At 32.0% G+C, this 17,400-nt stretch overlaps 1 protein-coding gene across 1 annotated transcript; it reads right to left on the bottom strand.

Moving 5' to 3' along the window:
• Positions 1–7,762: 7,762 nt before the first annotated feature.
• LOC111714946 (mucin-5AC) lies at positions 7,763–12,740 on the bottom strand. Its single transcript, XM_023490181.1, has 5 exons — positions 12,668–12,740; positions 9,326–10,750; positions 9,201–9,254; positions 9,055–9,134; positions 7,763–8,996 (listed from the first exon to the last, which is right to left on the bottom strand). Exons 1-5 carry the CDS (start codon positions 12,699–12,701, stop codon positions 7,842–7,844), a joined length of 2,748 nt encoding a protein of 915 aa, XP_023345949.1. The 5' UTR covers positions 12,702–12,740; the 3' UTR covers positions 7,763–7,841.
• Positions 12,741–17,400: the final 4,660 nt, after the last annotated feature.

The following is a 17,400-nucleotide window of genomic DNA, read 5'->3' as shown; positions in this document are numbered from 1 at the left end:
TGGTAGGGTTTTGTAGGGAAGGGGGAGGAGTGCCAAGAAAAGTATGAATATGCCGAGTAAAGAAGTTATTATTTGAACTAGTTTCTAAGCTGTAGTTTCTAAGATTTGCAAAACTATTCTGCAAAAACTCTCCCTGCAGTGTGCTCAGATCTTTCGTTGTTTTGCTAAGAATATTCTTATAGGGACTGTGCACGTATTCTTTAAGTGAGCCTTTATTTAAAAAAGTGTCAACCCAATTTACAGTAATAATGTTCTAACCTTTGTCGGAGCAAAAATCTCAAAGATATCATCGTTTTTTATCTGTAAATTGATAACTTTCAATTGTGTAAAAGCGACTTGCGGATTTACTCAGTACAAAGAAATAAAGGAAATAAGCAGACAGGATTTCCTTTTTTTTCCGCATTCGTTTTTTCATATAACACATGAAGAAGGTCATTGTTTCTATTAATGATAATCGTTAAAGACATGCTCCTCTGTTAACAATCATTATCGACAAACCTTTGTACAGCGAGGGATTGGTAGGGAAAACCTGTGGTTAAGGAAAACTAAAAATTTCCCGTAATTCGCGAATTTTTTCGTGAAATTTTGCAGAGCAGATGGTTATTTTACTCGATTGTCCCAAGGGACGTACAGTAACTTAACATCCCTCTGTTGAGGGAATCATAGGCCGATGTTGGTCAAAGGGCAGTAAAAGTATAAAAGAATTTGATGTAAAACAGAGCCTCCTGGAATTTGATGTAAAACAGAGCCTCCTGGAATTTGATGTAAAACAGAGCCTCCTGGAATTTGATGTAAAACAAAGCCTCCTGGAATTTGCTGTAAAACAGAGCCTCCTGGAATTTGCTACTACGAAATTAATCCTGATTTCTTATCATATATTTGGCTGATACAGCAACACAATAGGAATTCTAATTTGTCATTTACAAATATAAACAATTTTTAAAAAGTATCTGAACTAAGAAAAAACACGACATGTTTTATCAACACACATTATCGTTATATTCATTCATATATTCATTCATATATTCATTCATATATTTATTCAACTAAAAGGCATGAGATATTAGAAATAAGCAATCACAATTTACTATGCTGTTTGGACCCGCCTAACCAGGGTTGGTTGTTTTGAGTTGTTGTCTCTGTTTGGGTGTCTGGGTGTGTGTATGTTTGATTGTCCGATCATAACTCAGGAACCTCTGGACTGATTTGCCCTAAATTTTGATTGGGTATCTCGAGAGAGCCACAGGAATGTTCTTAGCTTGTTTTGAGATTCTAAGTTGAGTGGGAAGATAGATAAATCGTAATTTACGACCAAGTGCGGGTGAACGACGGAAGTAACTATGAGTAACATAAGCAACGCTATAGGTTCCCAAGCTGGTGTGAAAAATATTAACTCTTCAGATGAGATTTCTGTTTTTTTTACATGACAATGCTCGTTAAATAAGATTAAAAGGCTTAACATTAAAAAGGCTGGGGGGTTCTGAATATATGTATAGCCTGGGGGGGCGTTTGGCGCCCCCCCCCTCCTAGAAAAGGCCTTAGAGAATAGATATAGGGTTAAAATGCATGTTGATAACCCAATTTTCAAGGCCATCTCATAGAAAAAAAATTAGACCGATAACTTTAATAGTTTGGGTGCTAGGTAGGGTTGAAAAAAATATGCCTAAAAAAGGGTCAAAAAAGTGAGAAAAGAAATATTTATTTTAATTTAAAACAAATATCAAAGTGTGACACATGTTTCTACATGCATTTTTCAAGCGCTTTTAAAAAATAAAGTTTTTAGATCTTTAGCTTTAGTCACAAAAAAGTTATTGGCTTTTTTTTACAGATCGGATTTTTTCCGCCCTGTACCCTACTGTACTATAAATTTAAAAAATTTATTTTTTAACAAAAATACCCTTTAAATTACTATTCATTAAAAGTCACAAAATTTCATGGTGATAAAGTCAAAAATGCGAGTGCTAAGACAAATAAAAACTACGGGGGGGGGCCTCAAACGCCCCTCCCCCCAGACTTTTTAGGGTTAAAGAAATATCACATGTTTTATTGACAACGGTATAATTAAAAACTTTGATAATTTATTACTTATATTTCCGAGCCAAATTTATTTTCAATTGTAAGTTCTCTCCAAAAATGATTAGCAACTAGTTTAACAAGCTAATAATTACATTTAAACCAGTTAAAAAGAATGAATTTTTGAAATTATACAAAAAAAATATATTTATGGATTTTCAGTGTTTTATTTGTACCGTATTACTTTTGTGGTTGTTTTTATTTTTTTCGAATTAGAAAATAATATTGAACAATTCTGTTTAAATCCATAAATTGTTACTTAACATTTTAGTTCTGCAAGTTAGGCATGTATTTAAGCATTCAAGGTATGTTGCTTAATAAGCTTAGATTAACAATATACTTTGGCGCGAGTACAAAGGGTCTTGCCATGAAATTTCTATATTTGTATAATCAGTTAAAAATAAAATTGCTTTTCACAAATTTCTAAACCCTATGAAGGATGGGGGGGGGGGGGCTGTCTGTGTGCATAGAAAAGGTCTTAAGGTAAAGGTAAAAGAATGCAATTAGGGTTTCCAACTAGAAGGTAAATGATTTCGCGCAAATTTCTCATTTTTTGCGAAAACAAATTTTTTTTGCAAAAACTTTCCCATTTTGACAATATTCCGCTGCAGTCAATTTTTTTTATTCGAATTTTTAAAGATTCCACGAGTACAGCCGGGCACATCAACTACAGGGTACAGGGTACAGGGTACAGGGTACAGGGTACAGGGTGAAGGGTACAGGGTACAGGGCACAGGGTACAGGGTACAGGGTACAGGGTACAGGGTACAGGGTACAGGGTACAGGGTACAGGGTACAGGGTACAGGGTAAAAGGTACAGAGTACAGGGTACAGGGTACAGGGTACAGATTTCAGGGTACCGGGTACAGATTATAGTATACAGATTAATGGGTACAGCATAAAGAGTACAGAGTACAGAGTACAGAGTACAGAGTGCAGGGTACAGAGTACAGAATACTGGGTACAGATTAAAAGTTACAGAGTATTGTTTATACTGTATAGGGTATACAAAGTCATCCAAACAAAATTAAAGATTTTTTGACAGATGTTTATTTTTACGGTTTTAGTTTTTATGTTAATTTATGATGATATAAATAAACACATTTTTAACTAATGAACCTATAATTTAAAATAAAAAAAAACTTCAGTATATTTAAATTTAATACGTCCCACGAAACATGACAGTTGGTGAATAGCTTAAAAAGTCTTTATCCATTATTTGTTCAGTTGTTTGATACCAAAGATCACTGAAAATATTATTTGGGAGTCATGTTATATTAAAATTGATTTCGAAGTAAAGTATAATTAGGCAAAAGATTTGTTTAACTAAAAATAACTATTTCTTAAATGTCATGTTTCGTGGGACACTCTGACCTTAATATTTTACAGCAAACCTTTTCAATTAGTTGTATATTCGAATATTTTCAATTAGTTGTATATTCGAATATTTTCAATTAGTTGTATATTTGAATATTTTCAATTAGTTGTATGTTCGAATTTTTTTTTTCAATTTGTCAAACAAATCTTCCTCGTTTTTTACTTTTAAGCTAAAAGTACTTTAAAGGATTTTTTAATGCATAGTGAAGTGTAAACGACGGCCAATCAGTGTTTTAAAAAATGTTAAATGGCCCTGATTTTTTGTTTCTCAAAACCACATTTTTTAAAAGCCTTAGTTTGAAAAGCTAAAAATGGTAGCTAGTAGCGACAAAGAATGGAAATGAGGCAATTTTTCAGTGGAAAACACGAAGAAAAAGATTCGTCTCTTAGTAGTATCCCAACTATTTGATATGCTTTAATCATGTGTAAGTATAATCTTTTTTTGATAAACAACATGAGCTTCATTTATTTCGGTTACTCATTTATTTTTTAACTAACTTCAAGAAGTGTTAAATTCTAACAATTTCTTGTATTAACTCAATGACAAAATCAAAAAGTTACTTTTAGGGAAAATCACTAGCTATTTAAAAAATTACATTTTTTTGAGAAAAAAAAGTATATTTTATTAGTCCTTAATTTTGAAAATAGCTAAATTATTAGAATTTTGACTATGGTTTTCAACTCAAGTGGATTCTGTTGAAAACTTGAGAGCCTTGTAATTTCTATCAGTTTTGCGCAATTCAAGCTCAATTTCAAGCAATTTAACCCCTTTTTGTTTCCTTTGACATTTGGTTTAAGATATCAATAAATATCAAACTGAAACCCGAATTTAAACCAATTGTTAAATTCAATGATATCCAGATCGTAGCATCCTACCCTGTATTTATTAGCTTAAAATAAGATGTCCGTGATGTTTTTTGAAACAAACAAGAAATGTAAAATAAAAAAAATTACGGCGCAGTATTTTATTTTCATTTTTATTATAAGATTTTTTTTTTCTTGATATAAAACTTAATAGTCTTACTTTTCAAAGACAACTGTGGCCGGAGAAAAAGCCGATTTTTCGTTCAGAATTCGAGCGCAAAGGGACGGTCCCTCTCTATAGACACAAATTGATGTTTTTTTTCAGTATTTTGTGAATCAAAATAAATTTCGAATATAAAATTAAACTGTAGTATCTGATCGTTAATTGTAAATGTCATTATTTTTTAAATTTTTGTTGTTTTTTAACTTTCTATTTCTAAAATAACACTATTTTATTGCATTAAAAATTGTGTATTGCCTGCGTAAAAAGCTGAATTGAACGCGGCATGACAAATGAAAAGTTGTGCTCATACGCGAACAAAATCTACAAAATCTACGAACCAAAATACGAGTAATGATTAATTGATTGTCGTAGAGACGACGTCTTTGTATACATATTTTACATGTTTTAATACGAAAAACGTAAATTTCTTGCTAACTCAAATATCAAAAGTTTTCATATTTTAGTTCATAACAACGAACACATAATGACATTAAAATATAATAAATTTAAATTTTATTGGGCTGCTGTTACTGAAAAAAACATCAAATAGTGTCTATAGAGAGGGACCGTTCCTTTCCGCTCAAATTCTGAACGAAAGATCGGCTTTTTCTCCGGCCACAGTTGTATTTGAAAAGTAAGACTATTACCAATCAAGAGCGAATAGGCAGTTCAGTTTACCCTGAAATTACCCAAATAAGTGAACGGTCCCTTTAAGGATTTTAGGACTCCTCCCCTCCCCCCGCTCTCACAAAATTATACATTGCTAAGCCCAGAAATTATCTAAGCTTATTTTTTTTAACCCTAAAGTTATATTTACGGCCGTGAGGAACTTTTTATTATAAAATCGTATTTTTTTTTTTACTTTTTTAACCAACTTTTTATATAAAACTTTTGTCTTGGAAGAAATCGTTCTTTACTAAGAACAGAACAAGAGAGATGGAACCGCTCTTTGACTAGGAACGCCAAGAACGCAACGAAATGGGATGACTGTTCTTTTACTCAGAACAGAATGGAACGGTAGAGATCGCAAGATGAACGGAACGATTGGAAAAAAGGAACAAGAACGGAACGATCTAGCTGAAGGCCCTTGTTCTAGAACGGAATGAGTTCAAAAAAGTCAGAACGTGCCCAGCCCTAGTTATGGAGTGCAAAAATGTAAATAAAAAATGTTTGGGCCATTAGCTTTTTTCGGAAGAGCAATTTCCAGGTTTAGTTAGAATTTGTGTCACAAAATTCAGACTTAAATAATACAACAATATTATTATATATTGCTAAAAATTAAGAAAAAAATTTTAAAAAGTTCTTTAACCTTATCTCAGATTACTTTTTCAGCCCCCCCTCCACCAACTTCATATTTAAAATAAAATGTTGAAAGAAACTATTTTTTTTAATGAAAAATATAGGTAGAGTGTAAAGAATGAATAGCCTAACTTTAGTCTCGATTTTTCCAGTAAAAACCTCCTTTTAATCTTTTGTATTTCAATCAAGTATTTAATCATAAACCTTATGCTATCTATTCCCTTGTGGTAAAGAGTGCTTCAAAATTTACTTGATGGAACTTGGAGAAAATATATTTTCATATTTTATATATGTTTCTCAATTCTATACAAAAACAACCATATTATTTTATAAAAAAAAATTGAGGAAAAAATACATGTAATAACAAAAAAATTCTGCAGAGATATAATATATTTTTGAACATTTAAAAAAGGGAAAAAGAAGTTTTTTTTATAAAAAGTTAATGTCAACCATTAGGAGTAGTTTTTAAGAAGGAATAGAATAAAATTAACGAGATTCTTCAGGGGGGAGGGGAGGGGGAAGTTTGAGCGACAGTACGTTTAAGATTGGAGGGAGTAGCTAAAACTTCTTGATATTTTCTTTAAAACTACTCGATGATAAGTACCTTTTCTTTAGAACTACTCGATGATAAGTACCGCACGATGGCCTTCAGGTCGGTGTCCTCTCTCCTCCTCTCTTCATTAACGATCGTAAATAAAGGGTTGTCTTTAACGATTGTTAACGATTGTTACAAAAAGACTAACTTTTTAAAAACGATCGTTTTGAAAACAACCGTTTTTTAAACAATTTCCATTAAAAAACGATCGTTTTGTTTTTTGTTTTTGTTGTTGTTTTCATAACAAAATGATTAAAAAAACGATCCATTCCTAATTCCATGATATTAAGAAAATTTCAATACTATTCTTTATTCCATTTTATGAAGCAGATTTTAATATTTTTCTATATTCCATTATATATTAATAAGATTTCAATACTATTCTATATTCCATTATATTAAGTAGATTTTAATACTTTTCTATATTCCATTTTATTAGGTAGATTTTGATATTTTTCTATATTCCATTGAGAAGATTTTAATACTATTCTATATTCCATGTTATTACCTATATTAAAATATTTTTTTCTATATTCCACTATATTAGGTAGATTCAATACATTTCTATATTTAATAATTTTTAGTAGATTTCAATACTTTTTCTATACTCCATTCTATTTTGTAGATTTTAATATAAGATTTCAATTTAAAGGGAGTGTTTGCGAAAAATTAAAGGGAGTATAGGCTTTTGTCAAAACATTTTTATTGGTGATTGCTACTAATTTTATTTATGCGTTGCGTCTATCAGGAAAAAATTGTTAAAAAAGACTCATACCGAAGAAAATTGTATTATTTGACTGAGATCATAACAAATCAATTTAATTCCAAACAAATCATTTTACAACCTATTATCAACAATAATTTTTGGACACATTCATATATATTTGATAATTTATAATATTTCTTATTGTTATGATCTGAGAGTTACTTTGAAAACATTCATTCCTGTTTCGAGGATTTTTGATAATGAAGACAACATTTTCATAATTTGGAATGTTAAAAAATTCAGCGCTGGTGCTTAGAACAAGTTGTAAGTGAAAAATTAATTGAAAAAAAAACAACATCAAAAACATTATAAAATATCAACAAAATAAGAATGCTTTGCAAAATTATTAATGATAGGCATTAGAATACATCTTTTTAGGTGTAAGAGTGAAATTTATTATAACAAGAATAATTCATATTTTGAGTGGTTCAAAAGTCTCAGGTTTCATGAACGAGCTGATGAATCTTAAAAGTATTGGTCTGATGATGCACAAAAGTTGTTGCTTTTCTAACACACACAAGCCTATGCCCCTTCAATTTAGGTCAAAAACTGTAATCCAAAAAAATACAGTACTTGAGAGACATATCAATGCAATAAATAAACCCGATAAATAAATCATAAGCCATTAAAAGAGATGATACCAATTTATTTATCTAAATCATTTACCAATAAATATTTAATCAAATTTAATTAGAAATGAATAATTAACAAGTTTTTGGTCCACTCGTCCAGTTGTTCCAAGGTTTGAAAGTGATAGCGAAGAGCCTGCACTGTCGCCTTTGCAACTGGCGATGGTAGAAAAAAGACCAATAGTCACAGCTTGCTTCATCTAGGCAGAGCTGATAACAGGCTTTTTGATTTCCTACTCTATTTATTTTCCTTAGTAAGGTTAGATTAGTGATGCCGTTTTCACTTGTACATTCAGTTGGGGTGGTTGTTACAGGAGAATTTGTTGGAGTTGGTGTGGTTATAGGAGGGTTTGTTAGAGAGGTACTCGTCACTGGTGCGGTTGTTAGAGGTGGAGTTGTCACTGGAGGGGTTGTCGGTGGAGGAGTGGTCACTGGAGGGGTTGTGGGAGGAGGAGTGGTCACTGGTGGGTTTGTTGGAGCTGATGTTGGTGAAGGTCCCATTGGAATTGTCCATGTTGAAGATTGTGGTGGTGAGCATGTGTTAAGGTTGATAAGGTTGGACGAAAGCCACCCATTACTTCGAAAATGAGTAACATCAGAATAAACTCCAGGTGCATTTACAGAGGCACAACCAAATCCCCAGCTTACAACACCGATAAGAGTTGCAGCACCATTGTTGGTGGAATCTTTTGCAATTAAAGGACCACCACTATCACCTTGACAGGAATCTTTGCCTCCTGCAAGTAAACCTGCACAAAGCATGTCTGAAGTCATAGAGCTGGTATGAACTCCACAATTTGTTTTTCCATACACTTCAACATTAACTTCAAAGAGATGGGAATTTAAGGACAGACCTGACCCGACTGTGCCCCATCCAGACACTACAGCTGATTGTCCAACAAATTGTGATATAGAACCAGCATTAGGAAGACAAGCAGGTTTAATATTAGGATATGCTCTTAAATCAACAGTAGAAGATAAGACAAGAATGGCAATGTCATTTTCTGTGGTTTGACTGTTGTAATTTGGATGTTGCCTTATTTCTGAAAGAGTCTTGATGAACCGTGTTGTGTCATTGGCTATTGCAAGATTAGTATCTCCTATTAATACTTTAATTGAAGAAGCTGTTTGTCCTTCAGTGCAATGAGCTGCAGTGATAACATGCCTATCTCCTACCAATGTTCCTCCACAGCCTTGTGAGTCCACTGTATTTCCAAAAAGCAGAGCAACCTATGAATAATAACATGTTGAAAATGGTTTTAATTCTCCACTGCTATGAATTACTAACCTGCCAAGGATATTCACCGATTGTAGTTGCCCAACCACCAACAATTTTTGTAGATCCCATTGTGTTTGGAACACCACATTCTAATAATATTTACACCTGTGAAAAACTAAAAGGCATTCAAAGTAAAAATTAAAAAAAAAACTTACTGCATTGTCCTACTGCATTTTCTGGATGAACATACACATTGGTTGGTAAACTAACTAAAATAATCATTTAAATGTTAAAAACATTAGGTTAAATATTGAGAATATTTACAAAATACTTGATTCACCTCCAGGGCAGTTACTTGCACAATATCCCCAAGAAGTACTATTTGCCATATTTCCACTTGAAGAAAGTGCTGTTACACACCATGGTTTTGGATCTCCATCAGAGGTTGTACATGTGTCAAAGATTCTATTTTTATATTTGAATGGGAAAATGCATTGTGCTCCAGAGACAGTATTACAAATACCACTTGTGGGGGGGTTTGTTGGTGGTGATGCTGTTGGAGCAGCTGTGGTTGGTGCCAATGTTGGAGCAGCAGTGGTTGGTGCAGCTGTTAGAGCTGTAGAACATGCTGTAGACTCATCACCAATAGCAGACAAGCTAATCCTGTTTAAAGTTAAAAGAGCAGCATTGTCTGAAATCCCTTTTACTCCTGTGGGTGTTCCAGTGGTTGGTAATATAACACTAGGATTTGAATAGTAATTGACTCTGGTATTGTGTCCTGTTGCTGAATAAGCCAGTATGGTTCTATATCCAGTATTAGCACTTCCTTGTGCAATCATATGGCCATGCCCATAAGGATATACAGTGTTAGTTGCTACTAGTGGATCATGGTGCAACCCAATGTTGTGACCAACTTCATGGCCAAAAGAATAATACCCGACAGCACAACTTTTCTTTGTTACAGAAACCATGTTACCACTAGAAATTACATTTAGGTAAGCAATACCACAAGAGCTGAAGTCGTTTATCAAAAGAGCTGCAGCGTCTGCAGATCCTCTGAGTTCAGATGTGGAGGATTTCATGTATCTAAAGTTATTTAACATATCAGAAGAAGCTGGAACATCATCTATGGTTGTAAGCTCTGAGCAATGTTTTACAACCCTCAAGGGAACCAGGCTGTTTGCATATCCTTGATTAGTTTCTGCTAGTACTTGATCTATAAATCCTTCAATGTCAGGAGTTACAGCAAAAAATGATGGGGTATAGTAAAACTTGACAGAATATGTGTAAATAGTAGTGTTGTCAGCTAAACCTTGCCTTAAAAAGTCATCATGAACTAGTTGTGGATTGACAACTCTTTCTAGAGGATCAACGGCTATTTCTGGGACATCAACGTAATCAATTCCCTCATTGGAACCAAGATTTTGAACATCAACTTCTTTCCATACATGCCCTGCATCTCCACAATATTCCAGGGTATAGGATAATCCCGTTGATGTCATGAAATGACCATGAATGCCACCTGTGCTTGGATTATGTGTGATGATGATATTGGCAACATCACTTCCGTAGTGATATGCATTTGGGTTCCCAGCAACCATATTAAGGAATGAAACGGTAATATCTCCTGGTAATGTCAAAGTTCCTTTTCCAAGCATAGATGGGTCAACTGATGCCACATTACATGTCTTTACTTTAGCACTCATGCAGCACACTGAACTACTCTTCTGAAGACTCACAAAAACAAGGGAGTTCCCGATCACTCCTAATTAAAGGAAAGAAAATATTTATTTAATAAGACAAAAATTTGAAATTTTTTGATACACTAAAAGTGCAACAAATTATTTCAATCAATATTTGGTTCTGTTCTCTCAAAGTTCTTTTGAACCCTCACTCATCTTTACATTTTTTGGCAACCTTGTGTGATTTTACATTCTTATTTAGTTTAAATAAATAGATAGTCAAGCATGGTTGCCAAACAAATTCTTATTTAGATATGATGAAACATTTAATTTTCAACAGCTGTGTAATTTAAATGAACTCTGTTTTCAGGAAAAATAAAATTATTAACTTTTTTCTGTGCACATAGATTGGTTGATGTGATTGGAGAAATAGGGTTAAAGGAAATTTCATATGAACAACCTCATTGTCATTGATCATTCAAAGCACCATACTAAATCCATTCTTTAGCAAGACATTATGCAACCATCCCTCATCAACTGTTTTGTAATATCAAAGTATTCACGTAACAAAAAAACAAAACATATTTTCAGTTCCAATCCAATTTTTTTGTTTTATGGGGAAGAAAAAATGTTTTAATCTAAAGCATCAAATTTAGTCATTCAAAGGTTTCACATTTAAATACATTTCAAAGAAGTAGAGTTTTTGGAGACCTTTGATATTTCAACATTAGGCTGACTGATCTACCAAAAATCAAAGTTTGAAATTTCAAAGGTCTACAAAATCGGGTTGTAAAAATATAAAGGTTAGAAAATCAGAATGTGTGACCAATCAATTTCTTTTAATGCCGCTTTCTCAGCTAAATGATGATTGATTGATAGAAAATTGAGGAAAATGCAGGAAATCATGAGTTAAAATTATTTAACACATCAAAATCGGCAAGTTACACTTTAAATTCAAGTCAGAAATGAGATTTAAACTTTACATTTTCATTCAGTAGTCAAGTCTGTGAAGGTTTATTATTGAACGTTCAGCAATCTATTTTCATAAAAACAAATTGAAAAAATGTTAAAAAATGATCTGATGGCTTTTTTGCAGTATTTTGATTGATGTATGCAAAAATATCACAAATTTGATTAAAATCCTTGATTAAAAAATAGGACAGATATGTAAAACTCAAAATTTGGGACAAATTACATTTTCTTCAAATTTGGTAAAATTTAAATCTCTGTTGAAAAATAATTGGGCAACAGTATATAACTCCAATTCAACAATTTTCCAATATCCTTTCTTTGACAATATCTCTATGTTTTAAAATTACTGTAAGTGAAGTAATCACTTTCATACTTTAGATGTTGAAAAAAATAAAAAATAGGGAAAAGATCTATAATCTGTCATTTCTTTAGAACTTTTTACCCTGACGTCTGGTTTCATATCAGAAAAATTGAGCTTCCTAGCTCAAATATTTTTTGATTTATCAACCCCCCCCCCCTCCCTCCAGGGTTAATAGGGTTAAAAGTGCTTTAGAGTTTTACTATTTTTATGTTTAGTTTGACAGATTTTATCAAAGGCAAAACGCCTTGCTAGAGATTGATTGTTATAACTTTTTGAAAAAAAATTGTTTCGTTTTGAAAACGACAAAGAAAAAACAAAATTATCGTTTTTGAAGTCAATAGTTTTTTTTTAAAAATAACGTTTTTCATTTAAGAAAGCATTCATAACCTTATCTTTCTGAAGAAAAAAAATTGAAAGAAATTGTAAGATAACTCAGATTCGTTTGCGAATTTTTTTTTAAAAACTATAGACTTTAATAAAAACGGTTGCATTAAAAAATAATCGTTTTTAAAAATGATTAACAACCCTAGGCATTGTGCTCAAAATTTGACCTAGACTTGAAAACTTTTTAGATCTGTGTGTTTCTATGACTCTTTTATAGTTGCAAAAACAAGAAATGAAAGAACTTTTAAAAAATGGATCAGTTTTAAAAATTAAAAAATTAAACCTGGAAAAAGGAGCAAAAAAGTGAAGAAACTCATACTATAGTTTCTTCTAATCAACTAAACTGTTATATGAAGTTGGTTCATTTATGAATAAAATATTATCCAGATGTATATTTAGTTTTTTTTTCTATCCATAGTCCATACCTAATTATTGATAATTACCTGTGTAATCATTCATATCACAGGTGTCACAGAATTAAATGGACACCATCATAAATCATAAAACTTTTTCAAGAAATTTTTAAAAGAATTCTGATATTTTATAAATTCAAAAATTATTTAATATCTATGTAAGAATGGTCATATGAATAATTTATGATAAATCTTGATAGTAATACATAATTAACAACAAGTCTTACTAACAGGAAAGGAATGTAAAAGTATGAATCTACATCCAGTTTTCAGGGGCTTTTCAAAAATATAGTTTTTAGATCTATAGCTTTAAGTACAACAAGGTTTTGGGCTTTTCTAAATTTTTTTATCAAAGACCGGACTTTATACCTACCCTATGCATTACAAAAAAAGTGTTTTTTTTTACAAAAAAATCCGTTAAATTTCTCTTCATTAAAAATCAAAAAATTTAACAGTGAAAGTGTCAAAATTGAGAGTGCCAGGACAAAAACAATAGAAGGGGGGCGTCAAGCGCTCTTACTTTAACACTATCACCTTGGATATATAAAAAAATGTAATTTAAAGAATGTATGTGAAATGTTCAGGGTACATGGCAACACGCAGACCAGTAGAAAGGCCGGTGTGTGTTAAAAAAGAATCTAAACTAGCCCATACTTTTTTTTGTTTTAAAACATACAGAACTAAATACTTCAGTTTTAAATAGCCTTAAAAATTGATCGAAAAACAAATGTCACAAGTCTTAATATTTATCAAAAACAAAACAAAATTTTTTATTAATGTTTCTCCAACCTTTTCTTGGCATTTTTTTTTAACCCTACATGGCATCCAAAACAAATAGATTGACAACCTATTTGATCCAAACTGTTAATCGGGGCGGACATGAGACACCACCCAGGCTATTCATACATTTTTTAATAGGGTTAAGTTTTTATTAATTGGTTTCAGTGTAACATAGTATTCACTTTATTTTGTTCTTAAACATAAAATCTGAGCTAGCTGTGCTAATCCATTCCTATTAAATCTAACCTTGTAGTTAAAAATATTGTGGTTACAAAATGTACTTTTATATATAAAGAAAAATATATATATATACTTTGCTTTAATGCTGCGATGTTAATGGATTATCAGAATTAGATAAAGTTGTCTCCAAATGGTTTTAATTTAGTAAACATTTTTGGAAAACTCTTTTGCTTTCGTTTTACAATGTAAAACAAAGAAGTCTTATAGAGCCACAATTAAAAGTTTTTAAAGAAGATGTTATATATTTTAAACAAAAGTTAAAATTAAAAATATTACAGGGAAAATCATTAAAATATAGAAAATAAAAATATTGTGGAAGACTATGCCTGGCTGCATTAAACAAGTTCCACAAGATTCAACAGAATGAGATAGAACGGATACGGGGCATAGTACTGATAAATCATCTACACATGTGATATCGATATTGACTCTAGTTCTGAACCCTCTAGTAATGAGTTATAAGAAATATATATACTGGAAGTTATTTATGCGTTTTTATTAGAGTCTGACTCACGTCCTCTATAATATGTTTAGTATATGTGACCTAGAAACTGGACAAAGTTGGGATACATTTAGGATGCAAATTCTGTTTTGAATTTGTTTCATTAAAAAAATGTTTTATTTTCAATATTTATTCTATAAAAGTAGGTTGATCAAGTTTCTCATTGCTTTTATGCATGTATTGATATCACTCAAAACCCAAAATCTACATCTGATTCTAAACCAAAATCAAATAAAGCTTGCATAAGAATTGAGTTCTCGCCACAAACTCAAAATTTATAATCCTTATATCTTTGAAACCTAATGGTGTTAATCAATGCTATTTCAAACTTAGGCTATTTGATCTAACAGATATACAAAGATATAGGGAAAGTTTGTGGCAAACACTCATTTCTTTTCCTCATGTTTGAATATTTTATCCATTTTCATTATCGAATTCCTGCTCTGAAATTTTTCAAATAAATTGGATTACTTGATTAAAAGTCAAGAGAACTTTACCAACCGCATCCCAAGCTAGGGATAGCGTGGGTTCATTGTTCTGAACCTAGAAGATAAGGGAGAGCCAGGCTAGGCTAGGACAGCATCCCAAGCTAGGGATAGCCAGGGTTCATTGTTCTGAACCTAGAAGATAAGGGAGAGCCAGGCTAGGCTAGGACAGCATCCCACGCTAGGGATAGCGTGGGTTCATTGTTCTGAACCTAGAAGAAAAGGGAGAGCCAGGCTAGGCTAGGACAGCATCCCACGCTAGGGATAGCCTGGGTTCATTGTTCTGAACCTAGAAGATAAGGGAGAGCCAGGCTTGGCTAGGACAGCATCCCACGTTCTGAACCTGGAAGATAAGGGAGTAGGTCAGGACAGTCGAGTAGGTTCTCTGACCAAGCACGGTGCAGTGGAGTGGTTCGTAACATGATGCTTTCTCCCTACACTGTGTTCCTATAAACATTTGATTTTATTTTATTATTTTTATAAAGTAATCGTTTCGTGTTAATTGTGTTATATTTTTATATCGTGAAGCAAAACTGGTAATATTAATATTTAATGGAGTAGGTTTTTATTCAAATCCTATAATATGCTGAATATTATATTTATTTTCAAAACATAGAATAAAATAGTTTTTTTTGGGCGAAAATCTGGCTTTAGAGAATAACCATTTAAAAAATATGTACAATTCATACCAAAACTGTTATTTCAATATTTTCTTAAAAACACCAGCGTATTCTTATATTTATGATTTGTTTTCAAACAAACCATCAAGGGTGAAATCATTTAAAATACATAATTACAAATATACCCAGTAAAAAAAATTATAACGCCTGTACACCGATACTTTTTGATCTTTAATTTTTAATTTTTAATATTTAATATTTAAATATTATATTTTTGAAATATTTCAGGCGTTCCTTCTGTTTTTAGTTTTTAATTTCAAAATAAAACCAAAGAAATCAAACACTAAATTGCTGATAATATGGTAAACATTCATTCATTTCTTGAATATGAAATGTTGTTCGTATTTTAATAAATTTAAAGTTTTCCTCCAATTCATGCAACTTATAAAATGTTTAATTAAATTATTAAAAAGTGTAAACTAACACATTTTGATATGTTTAGACTTAAAGGGAGTATTCGCGTGTAGAGCACATTATTATTTTTACTTGTGACAAATATTAACATGAGACTTATTATATATTCTTTTCTCTAGGGCTTTAATTCCGTAACTGAATTAATAAAAAAAGTTTTTAAATTTTTGGAAACATGGAGGATCCGCATTTTAATTACTGACGTTTGAATTAATGATAATTTGAACTATTGATTGTTTGAACTATTGTTTATTCTAACTACTGACAATGAAGCCATTTCCTGTACTTCAAACAACACATTATTTACTCATTTGAACTATTAAATATGTAGTTTAAAATTTTTATACCTAATGAAAAAATATAGGTCAAACAATCATTTCAAAATAGTTTAAATTATCAAAAAATATTTCACCATGGACAAAAAAATAATTCAAAAGACCGAAAAATTGTTTAAATGAGCAAAAAATAGTTCAACACAAAATTTCAACAAAATTATTTTATATTTAAAGTTAGGTTAGGCTAAGACACTTTCTGTAAGAGAGTAATCTGTTCCTCGGTTGAAAGAACGAGCTGATGAGATCGGGCCTATAGGTTTGGCATCAATAGTTTACAAGCTTGTGCCCGTGTTGACATTGAAACCTTTGAGATCGTGCCCAGTGGTTTGGAATCAATAGTTTACAAGCTTGTGTCCTTGTTGACATTGAAGCCTTTGAGATCGTGCCCAGTGGTTTGGAATTGATAGTTTACAAGCTTGTGTCCGTGTTGACATTAAAACCTTTGAGATCGTGCCCAGTGGTTTGGCATCAATAGTTTACAAGCTTTTGTCCGTGTCGACATTGAAGCCTATGAGATTGTGCCCGTGTTTGGCATTGATAGTTTACGAGTTGTACCTGGATTGATACGGGTCTCGAAGTAGTTTTACAAGTAAGGCATTTACTACAACTGTGGTTACTATTGTTGCTGTTGTTGCTGTTGTTACTGTTGTTTCTTTTTTGCTGTTGTTGCTGTTGTTACTGTTGTTACTGTTTTCACTGTTGTTGCTGTTTACTGTTGTTACTGTTGTTAGTGTTTTTACTGTTGTTGTAGTAATTGCTGTTGTGACAATTGTTACTGTAGTTTCTGTTGTTATCATTGTTACTGTTGTTGCTGTTGTTACTGGTGTTGCTGTTGTTACTGTTGTTGCTGTTGTTGCTGTTGCTATTGTTGTTACTGGTGTTGCTGTTATTATTTACAACCGTACCCATAAAAGCCTTGACTGATCAAAAATGAAATAAGTATAAATGCTTTAAATTTTGAAAACAGATTTGTTTTAACTTCATGTGACTTATCTGCTGTAGGAATTAGGGTTTCCAGTCGTAATTTCGTTACGCGTAATTACGCGTAACGAAACGTAACACTTTCTCTCACTTACGCAGGAGCATTACGCGTAATTACGCATATATTACGTTTACGAAAGAAAGTCTAGTTTCGCGTAATTAAGGCGTAATTACGCAAAATTATGTATT

Source organism: Eurytemora carolleeae, unplaced genomic scaffold, assembly GCF_000591075.1.
Source record: "Eurytemora carolleeae unplaced genomic scaffold, Eaff_2.0 scaffold1663, whole genome shotgun sequence".
NCBI classification, from domain to species: domain Eukaryota; kingdom Metazoa; phylum Arthropoda; class Copepoda; order Calanoida; family Temoridae; genus Eurytemora; species Eurytemora carolleeae.
Note: the sequence above shows the minus strand (reverse complement) of the source record. Positions and strands in the feature narration are given on the sequence as shown.